The sequence below is a fragment of the Colletotrichum navitas genome, assembly GCF_030913465.1.
Source record: "Colletotrichum navitas strain CBS 125086 chromosome Unknown LY79scaffold_93, whole genome shotgun sequence".
NCBI lineage: Eukaryota > Fungi > Ascomycota > Sordariomycetes > Glomerellales > Glomerellaceae > Colletotrichum > Colletotrichum navitas.
The window spans coordinates 73,462-92,802 of NW_026850639.1; the positions used below are offsets into that span (position 1 = coordinate 73,462).

The following is a 19,341-nucleotide window of genomic DNA, read 5'->3' on the forward strand; positions in this document are numbered from 1 at the left end:
CTGGTCAACTACGTGTATGAGGTCAGCCCTGGTCTCGCCCTAGATCCTGCTTCGAGGTCACAGGCATAGAGGTGAGGATTTGTCGGTGAAATTGGGCTGATGTACCTCCACAGAAAGAAAAGAGAAAAAGAATTGAATTAATTTTTTAGACATTTTTTTTTTTAAAAAAAAAAGGAGCAAATCGGGCCTGGTATCACAACAAGGGCTTGGGTGTGTGTGTCCAGTATGCCCAACTCCCGCGGCGGTTGCACCGCCACTTGCATCACCGCCCAGTTTGGCCCAAGTCTCAACTTCAATGTCCAAGCTCATCCGGCGAGCAGGGGTTTTTCGTCATTCAGATATCAACATTCTGACAACTCGACAACCAAACAGCGGCACGCTACATGACCTCGCTTCCCACCCTGAGCTTTTCCGTCTTTCCTGCATCTGTCTCTGTCCAGTAGCAGACGGGGGCAGGAGTTGCTGCACTGTCGTCCCAAGGGCATGCATCAGGCACGACGGACCCCAAAAAAGCAGGCTTCTTCAATGATCACTCACCAGAGATGATGGCGGGGTAAGGTATGGGAAGGGGGGGCCCCATCAGCAAGATTTTCCGCATGTTGCATCTCGACGCGCATGCGCATGCTCCAGAATGCCGGTTTTCCTTTCGCGCCGAGCTACCCTCCATGCTTCTCAAAATAGCAGACGAACTGGCTGTCCGCGGTTTCCTTACCCAGGGTGATGTGGCGCAGGACTCGGTATGGTCTACATAGCTACAGTGCCAGACTTCTTGGTGTCTTTGGCAATGCCACGGATGGAACAGGGCACACCTCGACGGACACTGCACTGCATATCCAAGGCCCCTGTCTCCTCTCCACAGTCTAGCTATCTGACGCGATGTACATACACAGTATGGCGCCGGAGGATGCTTGCCTCTTGGAGGCAAGGCAAGAAGATTGAAAGAGATGGCGCCAATTGGACAGTCATTCATCTCTTCCTCCCCGGAGAACGAGACAAATTGTGCCCAAAATGTGCCTGCGCCCACTTGGGGCCACACCGTTGGCACTGCACTATCGTCTTCCTAAAACGCAACCAGGCTACAATACACTAGTGTACCTATCGTGCCGAAGTATCCAGTTGCGCATGTGGGTACAGGTAGAATGCCAGAGCGCTTTGGTCGGCGGCCAGTGGATTAAGCCTATTTCAGAATGCATTATGTCAGCGCCAGCAAGAAATCGCCCACAACAACATTCTGACTTAACTAACCAATGAGAAGGCCAGGATTCAGAAAGTTACGTAAAGTTAAAAACTCTTCGATTTGAGCAATTCAAAGTCAAGGCAAAATAGAAACAGCTGCAATTATTTCAAAAATTCATTATATCACGTGACTAATTCAAGGCCCAAGTTAACCCTGCCCATAGTGCCCATAGTACCTATATTACTGTAACGGCTGCGGCGACGGTGGCACCAACGCGGGCATTGTGGGCGTCTGTTGGCGATGGTGGATTTGCGGCAAAAAGGGCGTTTTTCGCATGGGTTACGGACGTAGGCAGTAGTGGCCGTGGCGGTGGCAGTGGCGGTGGTGGCAGTGCCTTCCAAAATAGGCTTAACCCACTGGCCGCCGACCAAATCGCTCTGGCATTCTACCTGTACCCGCGCATGTCGCCTTCATCATTGTACGTGGGAGCAACGCCAACCAGTAATCGGACACTCAGGACATTGAGACGGGCGCCACTAAGCTCCGTCAAGGCAAGCTCTCGTGGAGAAAGCCGGGAAGGCCTCGGGACGCTGGCCCCCGCCTCCTTCTCCAAGACGAACAACCTTGTCGCGGTCCCCGGTGGTCTCGCAAGAACGAGTACTGGGCGAGCTAGAGTGTCGGGTAAGGCGTGATGACGTTGGCTCGTAGCATAGCGAGTTCAAGGGCGGGGCCAAAGAGAGGGAAAGACAGCGTGGAAGAGAAAAAGGGAGAGAAAAGGCGAAAACACAAACCAAACCAACCTTGTGTCTTGACGGACGAGAGCCGCTAATTCTCGTGCGTGGAACCTCCCACAACCGTGCTACAGACGCTAAATGTGAACCCCACTGACGTTATTCCTCCACATCCATCGGTCCTCGGGATGTTCCATCGGTGTGAAAGCGTGACTCTCTGCCCGCCAGCCTTGGGGGACCATGCCACCAACTTTTGCACGCATCAGACGACATTCAAGAAGAGGCACGCCGATGTTGGCTTTGCATCATCGCTTATGCGCCAGAGATTTGAAAGCCGGCGCCGGTGAAGAAGCACGACGGTCAGTTGATTGCTGCTGCTTGACGCGTATATCCATGTTCCGTCACAGCTCTTATCTTATCGGCGTGCATATCACCCCCCCCCGGACGTTCACTTCCGTCTGACATCATGCCCCATGGGATGGCCTTTTGGTCAAACCCAATCACGGATCTAACGGCAGAGATCGTTGGAGTCGTCACCACATTGTCGCGCTTCGTTCTTTCCTGTGGTGGTCAGTCGTGCAGTTGCGCCATTCTCGTTGTCGCGGGGTCTTTAGGCCATCAGCATACTCCGATAGGGCGAGGACGAGTCGGAGAACTGTCGCAATCGACATTTTACGAGTTCGCCATGGCACGCGCTCATCAAAGCAACAATCCCACTCCCGATCTGCCTAGATAGGCACCTACGTAGTTTAGTTTCGTATTCGCTCGGCTCCTTTACCCGCAATCCCTCGCCTCACGACCCCATGATATGCGCTATCTATATGCAAGCAGAAAGTCAGACAGGCCCCCCCCCCAAAAATGAAAAAATAAGGGTCGTTTGTGCTCGACCCAGTTGTTTGGTCCTCATGTCCTCTATTATCTACCTATCAACACGTGTACTGTACTGTGTGCTGTCAGCACACTGCAACACTAGTACCTACTGTCACACGAAATACTGCGCTGCTAGGGGAGAATCTTGTTACTGCGTGTAAAAGTCAATGGAAGCCATGCTAGTTTACTCAGAACCCGCATCGCATAACCCATATGTCTTTTCCCTTTTCTTTCTTGATTTCCTGCCATGCGCGTTATCAAAAGATGGGTTTCGTGGACTACGCAATATCTCGATCGCTCGGCCTCTGGCGTCATCAGCCACAGAGTTGCATGTACTCCTTAACCTGCCGTGCCACAGATCGTCACTGACCCACTGATTTTTGTCTCCCTCCATTCCCCACATCTGTCATCTTGTTTCATCATCAAGAGTCCAGTGAACCCCCCCAACGTATGCCGATCCCGTTTGGCAAAGCTTACAACATTCTGATCGCGACGGCCACAATTGCATGGTTCGAACGCATGATGGATGTGGGTCGATATCACTGATCAAGGGCCTCGCATTTGGCTCATGTTCCTATGCGTCAGTCATCCAAGGCTAAGGAGGTACGCCACGACCAGTGGTGATGGGCCGACTGGGCGTATGTAACCACGGTTTTCTTGTAATGGATTTTCCGGCGCTATTACGTCATCGTCATGTGCAAGCACGTGATGCGGCATTCGTGAAGCTAGAGGACTATGTGACAGCACGCGATAGTATGAGTTGTCGATAAAGGCGGCTCGCTCCGCCCTCGTAGATATTGCTCTTTCATTTAGTTCTGGGTGGTGGCGCTTGGATCAACGAACGCGACCCGAGGTTTCTCAGTAGTTTCCTCTCCCGTTAGGCCATACTTTACCCAATATGTCCTGGATGGGCAGCGAACGAAACGGCTGGCTATCAGTATCTCACTTTATCAGGGACGCACCAGTAAGGGCCAGATAGAGACACACGATATTTAAGAATGTGTGCCGATAGGATATCTCTCTCGACTAGGTATCTTGAGTCTCTCGGGACTGGCTGCATTCGTGGTATGGGGGAACGCTGTACGGGGGTTCTCAATTTCCAGTACTTCCAATTCCAATGCCTGCTTGTTTGTTCATCAGTCTACCCATCTATGAGGCAGATGAGGCCCAGGGAGTTTTATCAATTGGCGAGATTTTTCAGGCTCGAAGCTCGGTTTGGTCCGTCTGGTCGCCGTCAACCTTTTATAATGTTTCAATAGCGCCGTCCGGCTCCGATCCCGCTTCTCATCTTGCCGGTAGTGTCAAGCAACTGAACGAGCCAAGGCCGATTTCTTGACACTGACCCAGTCGCCATCGATAAGCTTGTCAATGGGTTGCAGGTCCTCGTAAGCTGGAAGCCAGCAATCATCATAGTCGTCGTCGTCGACCGTATCGAGGGGGGTCGCATGCTGGGGACGGGGGCGAATGACGCGACGCGGCCTCTTGTGCTGAGCGGTGGCGGTCGCCGCGTTCGTACCGGTGCTAGAAGACTCGCTAGCCGTCGCAGTCAGGTTGGTGGTATTCCGGATGGTGGCCTTGGCGGAGTCGGTGTTCTCTACCTTCTTCGCGAAGGGATTCTTCTGCTTCAGACTAAGCTCCATCTTGGATACCAGTGAAGTTGGTGGTGAGTTTGCATAGCAGTTGCTGGTTAAGCCGGGCATGGCACGGCAGTTTCGCTTCTCGTGGGTTGTTTGTTTCTCAGAGCTCGCCTTCTATAAGTTGGGAAGGAAGGCTTAATTTTGTGGCGAGAAAGAGGAGTTCATCATTGTGATCCTCATAGCCACGCTCCCGCATCCATGCTCTTTGATGCCATGAATGGCATCGTGGCGGTGACTGACGAGGCGGGCATAGAGATTGGCTGACCCAGAGGACAATGGCAGCTGCTCATCGAACAGTGAAGCTATCACAGCCTGCGGAGATCCGCCGTGGGCTGGCGAAGACAATGCTCACTGGGCAGATCATCAGAAATGAACAACAAGCGCGCTTTGCATTTGAAGTTTCCCCCTGAGCTCGCCAACAAAAGAATGGCAACATGTTACAATATATCAGCCAAAGACAAGGAAGATCCCGAACAAACAATACCTATTTGTCCCATTGAGCGATTGAGCGTTTGAGCGAACTGATAAAGCGGAGACCCCCGACTTTCTCAAATAACAATTCGGCATCAATAACCGGCTAGGCATAGTGATCTACTCTGATGCCAATGGCATGTGTTTGTGACAGCATGGAAAACGTGACAGCATAGAAAACGTGGCAGCATCCGCCAAGAAAGGGAAGACGTGGAAAACGTCTTCTCTGAAACGATGATGTGCTCAAAAGCGTGAAGAAAGCTGCAATGAGGCATGAAACTGGCCAATAGGCCAACCGTGGGACCCATGGATGAGAAGGAACGTGCTTCTTGGAGATCTGATAACGAGTCATCGGAAGTGAGGCGGCTAAGCCTCCTCCGCATAGTCTCGCGTAATGCTGCTCGTGTTGGAATTGGACTTGGCGTGATGGAAGACCAAGCTTCCGGCACGAGCTGGCAATCCCGTCCTGCATCTGATACGGTTCTGGGATGGACACCGACCTGTGGTCGAGATGAGGGCAGCTGCAGTCGAAGCGCAGAAGGCATATACCTTGACGGGATGCCTGTGTATGTGTGTTCAGAAAGATTCCAGTCAGATTCACGGTGCCAGCCCAAGCACGAAGTGGCCTGTGAGCAGCGGGGCAAGTGGACTGTCACAGCCTCAACTTGGATGCACATTTCAGCTTGGCAAAAGAGCCAGGCGAATGCAGCCGAAGGCTGGTCCCCTGAGTTCGCTGCGGACCGCGGATGAAGAAGCTTAAGCTACCAGCAAGACCCCTGTGTCTCGAAAGCAGGACTGAAGGGGGAGGGGTAGGCGGCGCTGCCGGAGCTTAATCAAGAATGCGCACAGTGCCACGATCAGAACTTGGGAAGAACAACTGCACGTGGGGGGCTGTTGAGCAGCAGCAGGGAAAGGTATCTAGATAAGCTTTCGTCATGATGGCTGGGTAACAAGTGTGTCTGATTTCTGGATTGGACAGCGGACATGGAGATGAACAAGCAGGACGGGCGTAGGTTGAAACCAAGAACTGGGTTCCGACGGACGGTGGTTGGCCGGCTACTGTGTTACCTGTGAATGTTATTGGGATGTTTGTGCCCGAGATGCTGCAGCCCGACCAACTGACGTACGGCGACGCGTGGATGGGAGTGGGTTAGGTACCTGCGTGCGCATTTGCCCCTCGGAGAAGATACGGCATCCAATATTAGCGTTTGCACCATAGTTCCACGTCTGATACTAGACTAAGTAGTATCAGACCATCAATGTTGTTGCGATATTGCGATGGTTATTGGCCGTGTGCACGGTGTGCGTGGCAGCGATATCAGACAACGGATGGAACAAGAAAGATGGAGGCGGCGGCGGCGGAAACACGGGGGACGACGGGAAGCTGAGGAAGGTTGCGGGCAGGTTGCAGGCAGAAAGGTTAAGCGGGAGGGAAACGGTGCAAAGGACAAGGGGGCCGGCGAGTTTTGGTTGTTGAGCTGGGGACAGACAGGCTGGCCGTTCGTTCCGTCATGGGCATCGACGTCAGAGTAATTTCATATGGGGTTCCCCCCTCCCTCTCGCTCTTTCTTTCTGTTCAATATCGGGTGGTCGCCAAGGCCATTGCCACATACTCACTGGCTGCGCCGGTCCTGCCAAGAGCTAGTCATTCGGCCAGCGTTGCGCCTGCTCCATCAGTAGCGCATTTGTTGGGCAGTCAGGATGGCGGTGCAGCCAGCGATGGCATGGTTTCCTAAGAAGAATGATTGGTTAGTTCTGATGCAGTCAAGAAACAAACATTTTACTGGGCAGAAAGTCAAGTTACATTGTCGATGGGGAAATGGCTGTTCGAACTCACGTAGGAAGTGAAAATAGAATGGGAGGAAACTTTGAGGCCGGTCCAGGGTCGTAAAGGGTGATTCACGTACAGTACTCCGTACATTTGGCACCCCACTGTAGTAGCATCGAGGGCGGAAACGGAGCAAGAACAGCCGGGTGTGATTTGTATGCAGAGTTTTGCCGGTTGGAGGGGGGCAGAACCCCTACCGGAGGCTCTCGGTATCAGTTGCTGAGACGAATGGCTAGGCGTCATCGTGCGCCAGTGCGCGTCTCTGATTGGACACGATCAAGTGGATTCCCGATGGCACGTATCCGTCGGGCTGGCAAAGTCACTGAGTGAGCCAGGGATATGTGAGGTGTTCAACCAGACGGAGGTGTCAAGACGCTGAAGCGTCAGGGTGGTGGGCTGCTTCGCTGCTGATACGGTTTCCTTCTCCGCGGAGGCTGGCCCAGTCTCGTCTCGAAATCGACACTGGAAACGGGAGCCAAGCTCCCCCTGCCCTGATGCTCCCCACTGACTCCAGTTGAGGTGAGGCAAGACAAGACGGCGGTGGAACCGCTGCTATATCCGTCCATGTACTTCGTACTTGACCTGATCTCATTCTGGATACGTACACTGGTGGACTGCGCTACCTACCTACCTACCTACCTGCTTAGGTAGGTAAGTACCTAGGTACCCACGCAGGTACCTAGGTAGATACCGATGATGGAACATCCCCCCAGCCTTCGTGAGCTGTCGCCGAACTGGCACACTGTGAACCACCGTCATCCCTGGAGCGTTAGCCCAGTACGCTCCATCGCCGTTTTGTGCCATGATTGCCTTTTTTACCCTTTTAAACTCTGGGCACTCGGCATTTTTCTTGCCTCGCGCTTTATCAATCAACACCCTTCGCATCATCGCGCCTTCCGTGGCTGGCCTACTTTTTACCCAGTCTCTTTTCTGTCATCTTTGGTCTACTTTACCCCATCATCCCCTTCTCTCTCTCCCATCTTTCTCCGTCTGTTTCTGTCCCACCTGCTGTCTTCCCAACACCTCGCCCGAACAGCATCAAATACTCCCCCGCCCCTCCCATATGTCTCTCTCTGCCAGATAATGAGAACTTTGTCACACACTTCTGGAAAAGGTCGAACTCTACTTTGGAGGCCCCGTTTTTATCGCCGATAATTCAAACATTACCGCGTCCTTGCGGCGACAACATATGCCAACATTGCCAACATATTTTCGCAATCGTCCTATCGCGACCCTTCCGAAACCACAAACCTGCATAGTCTTGCCTCCTTGGGCTTCCCTTGGTGTCAACGCACTGCGCCAAGCCCCTCCCGGCAACCTTCCGTCTGCTTGGGCCGCCTTGGAACTCCGTCCTTAGCCCCAGCTACATCTATTACCGCTATTCGCCCAGCCTTCGCTCAACGTACTCCCCTCGTTGCGCAACCACTTGAACTACGCTTAGAAGAGGAGTTGCCTTCCACACAATGAACCAGCAGTATCTGACACCTCCGACGTCCTATCGTCTAGCCGACGTGGCTCAAGGCGCCTATGATATGCCCCTTATGGCTATGCAGCAGCAGCCGCACGAATCCCACCCGTCCATGGGCAATCTCGTCCTCCTCGTCTTCGAGGCTGTCCTTGAGGTCGTTTGTGTCAGCTTGCCCGGCTACATCGTTGCCCGCATGGGCCATTTCGACGCCGACAAGCAGAAGTTCTTGGCCAACCTCAATGTCATGCTCTTTACGCCATGCCTTAGTACGTGCCTATTGGCTCCCGCAGGCAATGAACTTGCTAACGAACCCTTCCCTTAGTCTTCACCAAGCTAGCTTCCCAGCTCAACGCCGACAAGCTCCTCGACCTTGCCGTCATCCCCGTCATCTTCGTTATCCAGACCTTCGTTTCATGGCTCGTCTCCGTTGGCGTCTCGCGTCTCTTTGGCTTCAACCGCCGCGCCTCCAACTTTGTCACGGCTATGGGAGTCTTTGGAAACTCGAACTCGCTACCCATATCTTTGATCCTTTCCCTCTCACAGACCATCAAGGGCCTGCACTGGGACAAGATCCCCGGAGACAACGATGACGAAGTCGGTGCTCGTGGTATCCTTTATCTCCTCATCTTCCAGCAGCTCGGCCAGTTGGTTCGCTGGAGCTGGGGCTATCACGTGCTGCTCGCACCCAAGGACAAGTACTCCGAGTATCAAGATGAGCGCGTGGAGGAGGGACAATACTACGTTGGAGACCGGGAGTCGGCACCACTCTTGAATGAGTACGATGACGGCAACGTTGCCTCTAGCAGATCATCCAGTGATGACCTGTCGAACTACGAGCCCGCCGGCCGTACTCCTGTCGCTAGCAGATCCAGGGCTTCGCCCGCCGATACCGAAGACGAAGACGACGACTATCCCAAGAAGAGGAAGGCCAACGGACTCGCTCCCCTCAACGGCAATCACCCCGTTTTCGATGGAAGTGGCGATGAGATATCGTCTTTCCCCCGCATTCGTAACACGGATGAGCCTGAGGCCGCCGAGGGTGCCAAGGGCTATCCTGCTCGCATCAATAACGCCATCGCGTATGCCAAGCGCTCCACGTCCAACTTCTTCGAGAGGCAGTACGGACGCCTCCCGCCTGCTGTCAAGGCTGTTCTCTCAGCACTGGGCCGCTTCGCTGGCAAGTTTTACAACTTCCTCTGGGAGTTCATGAACCCTCCCCTGTGGGCTATGCTTATCGCCGTGGTTGTTGCTTCCGTTCCGGCTCTGCAAAAGGTCTTCTTTGAGGAGGACTCCTTCGTCAAGAACAGTTTCACCGATGCTGTTCAATCTAGCGCTGGAGTTGCCGTCCCCCTGATTTTGGTGGTCCTCGGTGCCAACCTCGCCCGCAACACCCAGAAGAGTGAGAAGCAGCGCGACCCCGAGGAAGACCAAATCGGAACAAAACTCCTCGTGGCCTCGCTCGTGTGCCGTATGCTTCTCCCGACTCTCATCATGACTCCCGTGCTGGCCATCTTTGCCAAGTATGTGCCAGTCAGCATCTTGGACGACCCCATTTTCGTCATTGTCTGCTTCTTGTTGACCGGTGCCCCGAGCGCCCTTCAATTGGCACAAATCTGCCAGATTAACGAGGTCTACGAGGGCGTCATGTCGAGGATTCTGTTCCAGAGCTACGTCATCTGGTCAGTGGTCCACTTTTACATTCGCTTCTTGATACTTTCTCTAACGTGTCTCTTGCTTTAGGATCCTTCCGTCAACACTGATCCTTGTCATGTGTGCTTTGGAAGTAGTTGAGTGGGCTGCTTGAGCGGCCAAACCGTTTCTTTCGTTGCGCAAGACCTGTAGTCAGGAGCGGATCAAAGATACCGCTGCTTTTCCAGGGGTATATCATGGCGTTCAGGTATCCTTTAGGCACATGGCGTGGCTAGGGGTAAAAGTAAAATATAAATTGGCCCTTCACCATGCATCATCATAACACCAGCGGACTGGAAGTATCCGTTTTCAAGCATGAAGGACAGAACTCGCCACGGGCAATGCAACCATTGGGCGTTTTTGGCATTTGGCAGTTGCTGGCGATTATATATCTGTACTAATAAGAACCTGGACAAGGATTCCAGAAGCGAAAACCAAAATCAAACATATTTAATAGCGATTTGACTGGCAACAAAGTCATGTTGGCCACTTTCCTTTGTGCAACTCGTAGCTTAAAGCTCGTCAATTTGAGCGAGGCTCAAGCCGAGCATCGTCTGGCTGTCTTTATCCCGGTCCGATTCAGTTCTAGTCTCGCAATGACCATGTCTGGGCTTTGCTCGGCGACTAGCATATACCAGATGGGCATTCGCGGTGGTGATTCTTGAGGAAAAGCTTCCTTTGGCGATGGCGAGGGAAGCTGGAATGATCGGAGTTCGAGATAGCCACCTGAACGGAATCCTCACTCTACTATGTATAACGAACAGGTGTAATCGCCAGGATACGCTAGTTTCGTCGAACGCTGCATGAACAAGCCTCAGAACGGGTTTGGGTACATAATGGGGACCTCAGGTCGCCTCTACTTGGCTTCCCTGCTAACATTGCACAATCAACATTTTCGATTGCCAACGTCATCATCCACAATAGTGCCGCCGTATTCTTTGACGCAATGTTGTTGCGTGTAGCTATCTAGGTGGGTAATAGGTACAGGTAGCCTTTAATATACTGCCCAGGTACAGTGCCTTTGCAAACCACTTTCAACCTAATTTGGAATGTGGAGACGAACGGCATCGTTCTGTATTCACCATGTACAAAGAGAGGCCTTTGACCGAGCCAGTTCGGTGAGGAGCTCCATACTCACGTGACCCACGTCAATTATGTATGGCCTTGGCAGGAAAGAGGGTCGTGCTTTGCGACCAACTCCTGTCGCTTCCCTGTAAATAACTATTGTATAACCATCTTCAGTGCCCAGGCCAATTCGAAAACCTGAACCTCGACGAAACATCATCACATACGAAAATGGCTTCCAGATCGAGGTCACCTTCGCGCGGCCGCTATCGCTCCCGCACTAGGTCTCTGACGCCGCTGTCCGATCGGTCGCGCTCACCAGCTCGCCGTCGCTCATACGATTCACGCTCATCGCGTTCCAGATCGCCCACCCCACGACGAAATGGCAGACACAAAAGCGAGAGTCGCAGCCACAGCCGAGGGCGTACCGCCAGTCCCGCCGTCAGAAGCACCAAGGCAAGAATCCTTTGGATTTGAATTCCACAACCTCTGTATCGAAGTAGCTGACAACGAATTCTGTATTAGATAGTTGTTGAGCGCCTGACCAAAAATATTAACGAAGACCACTTGGAGGAAATTTTCGGTCAATATGGACGTATCAAGGACCTCGACCTCCCCATCAACAGGACTCGTAAGTCGCGCTGAATTGTTCATCTAAGGTCCCCTCTTGCCCAATCAATCCTCCATACCTGGCTGACGCTCCTTCTCTAGATGGCACTAACCGTGGTACTGCCTACATCCTCTACGAAACCGAAGGCGATGCTGAGGAAGCCATTGCTCATATGCATGAGGCGCAGCTTGATGGCGCCGTGATCAACGTTTCGATTGTCCTCCCTCGACGCAAGATTTCCCCGGCACCTCCCCTGGCCCGTCGGGGCGGAGGTTTCGATCCCCGAGGCCCCCCTCTCGGAGGTCGTGGTGGTAGAGCCATGGGCGGACCCCACGGCGGTGGTGGAGGACCTGGTTTCTTTGGTCAAAATGGACCCCGACGAGGCGTATCGCCGCCGCCAGCTCGGTTTGGCCCCCGATCAGACACCTACAGACCTCGTTCCGTGTCACGTTCCCCGACACGGTCCCCTGGGGCTGCTCCGCCGTCTAGAGGTGGCGGCAGCAGATATAGAAGCCGCTCCAGGTCCTACTCCAGATCTCCTTCGCCGCCTCCGAGACGTGGAGGTGGAGGCCGAGGTAACGACCGCAATCGCCGGAGACGGAGCCCAAGCCAGGACAGCTACGACAGCTATGATGGCCGTCGATCTCGGTCTCCCAGCCGAAGCCGCGACCATGGTGGTCGCAGAGGCGGTCGTGGGTACCGATGAACAAAGTGTTTGAGCGTGGGTTGCCAAGATGGTGTTTGATATTTCAAGGCGTTTGGGAGGAATGAGGAAAAGTCTGCCGGGATACCCGCCATGCGAATGGCCGCGGGCCTGGGCATCTCAGTTGATCCGTAAGATCTGATCATGCCTGTACGCATTCTCAGCTAATAACGCAAAGACGGATGATTAGATTACCCGCTTCTTGACATATGGCCTCTCTCCGCCCCTCGATATGTCGGCGAATCTGCGTAGTCAGACCTGCCCCACTCTCCAGGCTCCATCTTGTATTCCCCAGCCTCTGTCGCTCATGGGGTGTTCAATGATCAAATATGCCTCAATCGTGTCAAATGACCGGCAATTTGCATACTGCTGCGTATCGGATTGCGCTGCCACTGGATTCGTGACAAACCGGAACACGATGACTCTGTTGATCGAGTCCTCCCGAGCCACCCCATTGGACTCCGTTGTGACGAATAGGGGAGATGGCTTGCCTCGCAGATCGGACAGTCATGTTCCAGTCCCTAGTTTTGCTACAACCCTTTGGCGTGTGGAATTGAACCAGATGAGTATGATATCTTTGTGGACTCTTTCGGCTGTTCCAGCGAAAAGTCAAAGCTGTTCCTGTTTCTCCAACCAGGTTTTCAGCCGATTGCCGAAGTTCAAGCCATTCCGGTACATCCATTTACTATATTGCTTCGGCGACAGCGATGGACTGAAATGAAGGGCAGTCAGATGGGTGACACAACGGGTGAGCTTACGCCACATTCGTTGCCTATCCAGCCGCGACTAACTTTACCCCCTTCTCAGTTCGACAAGTCAACTGGCCAGGTGCGTAGATTGTATTTGCGGCAAATCTCAATCGGGCTTTTTGCAGCTCTCCACGGTTTAGTAAGCTTCCAGGTTTGGCAATTGTCAACCTCTTGCCAAACTAATCGAAGCCGAGCACGAGGCAGCCGGGTGGCTATTTTGTCTTCCCTCTGACAAAGCCGTGTCACTGCTTACGTATGTAAGGAGGGACCGACAGCACTGCCTCCATTACCATTGTATTCGATATCACCCACGATATCATGGATATGCACAGTACATAGGTAGAGGGGTGCCACAACTGCATGAAGACTGACAGAGTCTTCTCATCTTCTCGGTTACACAAAGTCTCCAAGGGCTTGGGCTGGGCCGCGCTGACAGGTCATCTAAACGCGGAACATGATTTGACAACCAGCATGGCCTTGAAATGTACCCATCATCATGGGTACCTACCCAACCAATCATGCTGATCAAGCTGACCCGAATGCTGGGATGGAGGGGCAACGGGGCTCTCGGGGCTCAGCCAGATGCCGCACAGCCAAACGGCCGGTGCTCCCAGCAAAAGGGAAGCAGCACCAGCACCAGAGCCGGCACCCGGGGATAAGACGACAGCGTCTCGGCTGTTGGTTGATCCTCTGCCTCGGTTCCCATTGTTGCAATGGGATATTGACGAAAGGGTTGCATGAATGTGTACTAAGTATGCAGCAGGGGTTTTAAAGCCGGAGCGGCCGACAATGAGCTCGATTTGACTCCGCGTTCCTCACTTTCTGGAGATGCGAAGCGCTCGTCCCAACGAAAGAAACTTGCTTTTGTTATCTTACAGCATGTCTTTTCTTCATGAACCTGCAGCTGGATGACGCACCGCTGGCTATGATCATAGCCTCTGTTTTCACCTCTCCACCCCAGTCACGTTCCCCCACACTGCCCTCTCGGGAGAGCTGAGTTGAACTAACCAGACCAAACGAGGCCAGACGAACGCATCTCGCCTTGGTCAGCTGTTTTGTAATACTAGGTCACGGTGCGCACTCGAGCTGATCAAGACTGGAACGACATGAATACAAATGCTTTTTGGCCAGATTTCTGCAAATTCATGGAACGTCGTCCACCGCTGGATAAAGTCTCGCAATCCTTCAGCCCTATGGACTTAAACCCTCGTTCTGCCCCAACCTGCCTGCTGGGTATAGGGCGTGGGATGTGGGACGTGGATGTGGTCAAATCCTCCCCTTCGGCTTTGCGCTAACCCGCAAATCGCACCCACTGTTTCCTTTGCATCTACTAATTGCTGACATCCCGGAGCGTTTTGGAATTCGCGTCCTCCTCCTGACATTCGTCACACCCCGGACGTCAGCGTGGCCGTGGCTCATCTTGGCAGCCCTCCTTCTCGGGGAGGACTTCTCTCGCTCGACATTGGACAAAAAGCCTCGTGCCACACCATCCCATTCCCAGCCATTCCCCGTCCGTTGTCTCCCCGTCCCCGAGTCTCCTAGTCGGGGACCCTCTCCCAACCTCATATTACTTTGGCATGGCGTCTGTCCGTATTTCTCTCAAATTACGTGTTCCCATCGATCCTTCGGTCGGCCCCGATATTCTCGCGATCCGAACCCAAACATCGACAGGCATGGTCGTTCACATGACGGCCCATTTTGGCTAGACTCTTACTACCCTCATTTGGTACGCGGGTAATAGTCAAGGCAGTAAATCTGATAGCATGGACACCGCCAGAATGCTTACGTTTTGTGGAGCAAGCGCATTTCAACCTCTTGAAGGACAGGCCCGGGCACTCGGCTCGACTCGTTACACCACAGGGGCTTTCAACGAGGCATAATTACCCCCCCACGTCGGCGTCTATTCAAATTCCGCGCCCCTTCCGTGACTTGCGTATGCCCTCACACCGATAGTACCTATCTTGGAGTAGTATGTCCTTCCCTTTACTACCATGCTTGCCTCCTTCTGAGTCGCCAGGGGTACGCCTCCTATCCGGGCTTTTGGGAGATTCATGGCCATCTGATTGGCTGTTCCCGGTTTCTGGGAGCCTAGCTGTCGGGCAGTATGTACCTTGACGTACCTTACCTGACGTAGTTTAGTTGGAGTGAGCAGTGTGGGTGTCCCATTCCGCAGAGCGCCCCGGTCTTGCGCGATACTTGGCACAGGCGTCTGGGTTGTCATGTCGTAAGGCGGTATTCTTCGCGCTGAGCGCCATGCCAATTGCCGTTTGAGGTCTTTGGCCGGACAAAGTGACTCGAGCTCCGTGGCGTTTTGGCAATTCTCTTGGGTTCCAGGTGAGATGATGTAGCCTATCCGGAGGTGACTGTCTATTCTATGCGTGTGGGAGTGTCTGTATGCATGCGTGAGCAGATTTGTAGGTGTGTGTGCACGTATATGACCGCAGGTAGAGCCTCACGGAGGATCTGTGACGGTAGTATATAGGAGTGCTGCTGTCGTCCTTCTGAGAACCATCACCAGTCTCCAGTCAGTCCGAGCTGCAACCACCTAGTTAACCATCTTCCAATCTCTTCATCAACCAAAACTGCCACTAATTTCTTTGGCTCCCTTATATTTCGCAAAGCCAACACCAACCAAGACTCGCAACTCAATACACCATCATCCGAGATGTTGTCCGCTACATACGCAACGCTCTTCGACAGGGATTGCGTCCCAACACATATCCCCCTCGACGAGGAACAACACGATCTGAACTCAGAACACCAAGAAACCACTTTTCGAGACGACCTTTTGTGTTCCATTGGCACCTTCTCACGCATCAACCTGCACCCTTCGGCCCCGCCCACACCCCCGCCCCGTCCGCGTCCCGGTCCGCTGGGGCCCCGCCCGGATGTTCCGACGCCGCCGCCAAGCCCGTGAATGGCTTTGGGTTGCCTGGCAGGGTGCTGATAGCGTATACTTTGCGAGTGATACTGACATCGGCGCACCTGGTAGCACTGCCAACGGCGATACTCTATGACGTCGTTCGTTAGATGTTCCGCAGCGATGGTCAAATAGCTCGGTCGAAAGACATAGTTCTTCGATAGAGCAACTGTTGAGGCCCTGACACCCTGTCGGCAAGCTGTTTGAAACACGGTTTTCCCTTGAATCCTGTAGTTGGCATGGGCACAATTGATGCGGAGAACCCTTGTTCAGAAACACAACCTGCGTCTTCATCCTCAGATTCCCTTTCTCAGTACACCTTTCCAGGTACTTAATGGTTTCTTCTCACTCTTCTGTCACTGTTTCCTTCTTTCTTGGTTTGATTCAGGGAAAGGCTCTGACACTACACGACGGGACACACGCGGAACGAGCATAAGCGTCATCGTTACACTAGACTTGCATTTCCTGCGAAGGGAAAAGTAGACTGTTTCTTTGCTTGGGCAGCATTCATGGCAGGGGGTATGCATATCACGGTCTCGGGTTCATTCGTTACTAGCGTAGGAAATGGTGCTAGCTTAGCCAGCTTATGCTTCACAATCTGATATGTTCTCTATTAGAAGCCAATTGATACCCATGTGAGACGGATTGTCAATCGACCTTGGCACAAACGATGGGCCTGGAAGTGAATATTACTCTCGATATATCAAGTCTTTATGTTTGCTCTGGTAGGATAATAGGTCATCGCTTCAGTCTTAGACAAGTGCATTCATAAAGCCTCGTGGTGGGTTTCATCGGGATCATGACAACCATCCCTAGCCAATGGTGAAGCCCACCAACACACAAACCCGGCGCCCACGACGAGATCAAAGGTATACGCTTTATTGAACAAAGAACGCCTATTGCTGATGGAGCTCGTTCTTTATATATGTCCTTCTATCTCCAAGGGAACGATACGCTTTTCAAACCACATCTTCTGATATCGAGATCCCTGGTCTTTGTACTTCGAAAGGAAGCGGAAGTCTCCAAGATCCATGAATGCTTGACCTGGAGAGATTTGAATATGAAGAAACTTGGTATGACGTCTCCTGTTGCGGGTATTCGGAATTCTAACCTGTGTAAGAAGGCACTTCTCCCGGCATCTTTGGGGGGGGGGGGGGGATCATTGAGAGCCTGGAACACGGACGTTCAATTATAGACTGACCCTGCCTCGATATACCCTGGGTATATCTGCCCTCGGGGAAATACTTCAAGTCACAAATTGCAGGCTTGCAAACTGCCTACGACAAGTGGATACAGATCAGTGCGATATTTGTGTGTGTGTGTGAGAGAGAGAGAGAGAGAAGGGAAAAGGGAAGGAGGGTTCGTGCTAACCCAGTAGCATTTGTAAAAAGGTACTACAGGTATATGTAGCGAACGAAATATCACATCGTACTGCAAATATAGTAACTGGATGTTCATCGTTACTGGTGCTCTTATAGACCTGTTTGAAAGAGTATTATTATTAAACTTGATAAGGAAACACAGCCCTCTAAGTAGATATGGCTGCCGTTCACGTTCAGGAAATAATACATTAGGCATAAATACGAAGAATATTTCATCTCAAATAGAATGCAATCACTTATAACAATCTTGAAAATAGAGGACAACCGGAGATGTTGCTGCTCCCCGGACTTGGTGGGTCGGATAGCGGCAAAATCGCCGAGCAGGACGGCTTACTGATTCTCGGGCTTGCTCCGGTCCCGATAGGCAGTTGCTGCATTGTCTGCGAGTGTAGATGTGGAGAAAAGTGTAACGTGCAGGAAGAGGTCAGTCAAAGGCACTGGGTAGTATTGGAGGCGCGAAACAGGTTGCTGCTCGATCTCTGCTGATTGAGTACGCTCCTCTATTCCTCGATGGCTATAGGCGTAGCATCTTCGGGGCCAGTCGAAGTTTCCTACTTTCATCCTGTTAGGAGCCCCTGCAGGAATGCTCTTGGCAGGGCGGAATCGGGGGTCAAGGGGGTCGGTCAGTGTGCCGCTGTGAGGCCATGGTCTCTTAATTTAAGGATTCGCATGATGCAGCCTGCAGTGGCCACTTTTGCCGAGCCTTTCATCCTGTTGGCTACCCGCTTACTTTACTGCAGCTCGTGTTCAGAGTAGACCAAGGAAGGCGACCTTGGCCACAGGCTAGCAAAGGTACATGAGCTGGCAGGAAACTCGTATCTCCTCATGATAAGATGCGAGAGAAAAAAACAGGAAAAGAAAACGTCTGGCCACTGTCCGTTCACGTTATCCGAGTCTTCAGATCATTGGACCATTGAGAAGAGCAGAATAGATCAAACCAAGATAAGCCCGTCGTGAAATCAACTGTTTTGCCAGTCTGTTAACGCGGCTGCTGCTGGGACACCCTTGAACGTGACCACATGTGCGGCATGATCTATGCAATATCCATGAACAACATCCGTAAAACATGGTTCAACAATGCTTCCTGTCCGAATTTGCGCTAAACGTACCAGAAGCAACATCTTTTTTACCTTATTAAAAGAGACCAGTACGTTCTCTACAGTGACATGCAATAAGTCTGGGCTCACCACACAATGTGCCACTTTGAATAGGTGAGCCCAGACTTATTACATGTCACTGCAGCATTGTCCATCCTGCACTCTTTTCTTCTTCCTCTTCGCGTCGCTTCCTCATGCAGGGCCACATGGTTCGGTCCGTGGCACATGGATGTTTCTCCCTCCCCTGGAAAAACCTTGCCGGGCCCTGTACTACCATACCAGTTTTCGCCCATCATCTCAAGCAGAGATACGTTTCCCCGCGCTCTTCGCCGTAGGGCCCGATAAGGGGGCGGGGACTAAAGCAGGAGAACTGTGCTTTTGTTAGTCCTTGGCAGATCGTTACCATCGCCAACGGCGAGCAGATCTTGGCTAGTCTTTTCTTCGGACAACAGGTACATCTCTAGCCTGTCTATTTCTCGTTGGATATAGACATCGGTTTGTGCATATCACATCTAAACAAAAGCCCAACAAACATATCCTCTCAGGCTTTTGTATCATGCCCATGCGGCATCGACACACCGCATCGGGTCTCGGTCGCTGAGTGTCCCAGTTGGCGAGACACCAATCTCGTTCTCGCCCTAGAATCAATGACCTGCCGACAATGCCAAATTCAATTCCTGCAGTGGCTTTCTGCCGAGGTCACTGCGCAGGTGTAGCCTTACCCCAGTTTGATGCAGAATAATCTTTCCAGGAGCTCAATGTTATCTGCAGGATTCCGTGTGATTCCGGTTGGTTGAGCAGCAGTGAGGCGCCCTCTTAAGAAGCTCTACTTCTCTAATGGGCTGTTCCCTGGCGGCCAGTTCATGTTCTGACTTTGATCTTTGCGTTATTAGCCTTGACCTCACCTCCGTTTCGTTCGTCTTTCAGCCCAACCAAGTTCCTTG

General features: G+C 52.5%; 7 protein-coding genes across 7 annotated transcripts; 5 read left to right on the forward strand and 2 right to left on the reverse strand.

Moving 5' to 3' along the window:
• Positions 1-1,008: 1,008 nt before the first annotated feature.
• Positions 1,009-2,009, forward strand: LY79DRAFT_662830 (uncharacterized protein; the record flags this gene model as incomplete). The annotated part of the gene is made up of 2 exons (XM_060562826.1): positions 1,009-1,134; positions 1,378-2,009. 2 exons carry the CDS (start codon positions 1,009-1,011, stop codon positions 1,867-1,869), a joined length of 618 nt encoding a protein of 205 aa, XP_060409008.1. The 3' UTR covers positions 1,870-2,009.
• Positions 2,010-4,079: 2,070 nt separating this feature from the next.
• LY79DRAFT_525885 (uncharacterized protein) lies at positions 4,080-4,418 on the reverse strand (the record flags this gene model as incomplete). Its single annotated transcript, XM_060555783.1, has 1 exon — positions 4,080-4,418. The coding sequence occupies one exon, from the start codon at positions 4,416-4,418 to the stop codon at positions 4,080-4,082; it is 339 nt and encodes a 112-aa protein (XP_060409009.1).
• A 311-nt stretch (positions 4,419-4,729) lies between these two features.
• Positions 4,730-5,863, reverse strand: LY79DRAFT_413164 (uncharacterized protein). The gene has a single exon (XM_060553107.1). It carries the CDS (start codon positions 5,561-5,563, stop codon positions 4,982-4,984), a length of 582 nt encoding a protein of 193 aa, XP_060409010.1. The 5' UTR covers positions 5,564-5,863; the 3' UTR covers positions 4,730-4,981.
• Positions 5,864-7,987: 2,124 nt separating this feature from the next.
• LY79DRAFT_413196 (uncharacterized protein) lies at positions 7,988-8,584 on the forward strand. Its single transcript, XM_060553108.1, has one exon. It carries the CDS (start codon positions 8,178-8,180, stop codon positions 8,502-8,504), a length of 327 nt encoding a protein of 108 aa, XP_060409011.1. The 5' UTR covers positions 7,988-8,177; the 3' UTR covers positions 8,505-8,584.
• Positions 8,426-10,346, forward strand: LY79DRAFT_568714 (auxin efflux carrier). Its single transcript, XM_060558985.1, has 2 exons — positions 8,426-9,861; positions 9,923-10,346. The coding sequence occupies exons 1-2, from the start codon at positions 8,666-8,668 to the stop codon at positions 9,984-9,986; spliced, it is 1,260 nt and encodes a 419-aa protein (XP_060409012.1). The 5' UTR covers positions 8,426-8,665; the 3' UTR covers positions 9,987-10,346.
• Positions 10,347-11,167: 821 nt separating this feature from the next.
• Positions 11,168-12,252, forward strand: LY79DRAFT_593967 (uncharacterized protein; the record flags this gene model as incomplete). The annotated part of the gene is made up of 3 exons (XM_060561629.1): positions 11,168-11,377; positions 11,462-11,567; positions 11,648-12,252. 3 exons carry the CDS (start codon positions 11,168-11,170, stop codon positions 12,250-12,252), a joined length of 921 nt encoding a protein of 306 aa, XP_060409013.1.
• Positions 12,253-12,337: 85 nt separating this feature from the next.
• On the forward strand, positions 12,338-13,262 carry LY79DRAFT_413372 (uncharacterized protein). The gene is made up of 3 exons (XM_060553109.1): positions 12,338-12,380; positions 12,440-12,997; positions 13,057-13,262. Exon 2 carries the CDS (start codon positions 12,482-12,484, stop codon positions 12,968-12,970), a length of 489 nt encoding a protein of 162 aa, XP_060409014.1. The 5' UTR covers positions 12,338-12,380; positions 12,440-12,481; the 3' UTR covers positions 12,971-12,997; positions 13,057-13,262.
• The last annotated feature ends 6,079 nt before the right edge of the window (positions 13,263-19,341 follow it).

Coding starts and splice junctions, on each gene's coding strand:
- LY79DRAFT_413164 (XM_060553107.1), bottom strand. CDS start 5,563: ATGTGCATCCAAGTTGAGGCTGTGACAGTCCACTTGCCCCGCTGCTCA.
- LY79DRAFT_413196 (XM_060553108.1), top strand. CDS start 8,178: ATGAACCAGCAGTATCTGACACCTCCGACGTCCTATCGTCTAGCCGAC.
- LY79DRAFT_568714 (XM_060558985.1), top strand. CDS start 8,666: ATGGGAGTCTTTGGAAACTCGAACTCGCTACCCATATCTTTGATCCTT. Junction 9,862..9,922: donor TTCCAGAGCTACGTCATCTG/GTCAGTGGTCCA, acceptor CTCTTGCTTTAG/GATCCTTCCGTCAACACTGA.
- LY79DRAFT_413372 (XM_060553109.1), top strand. CDS start 12,482: ATGTCGGCGAATCTGCGTAGTCAGACCTGCCCCACTCTCCAGGCTCCA.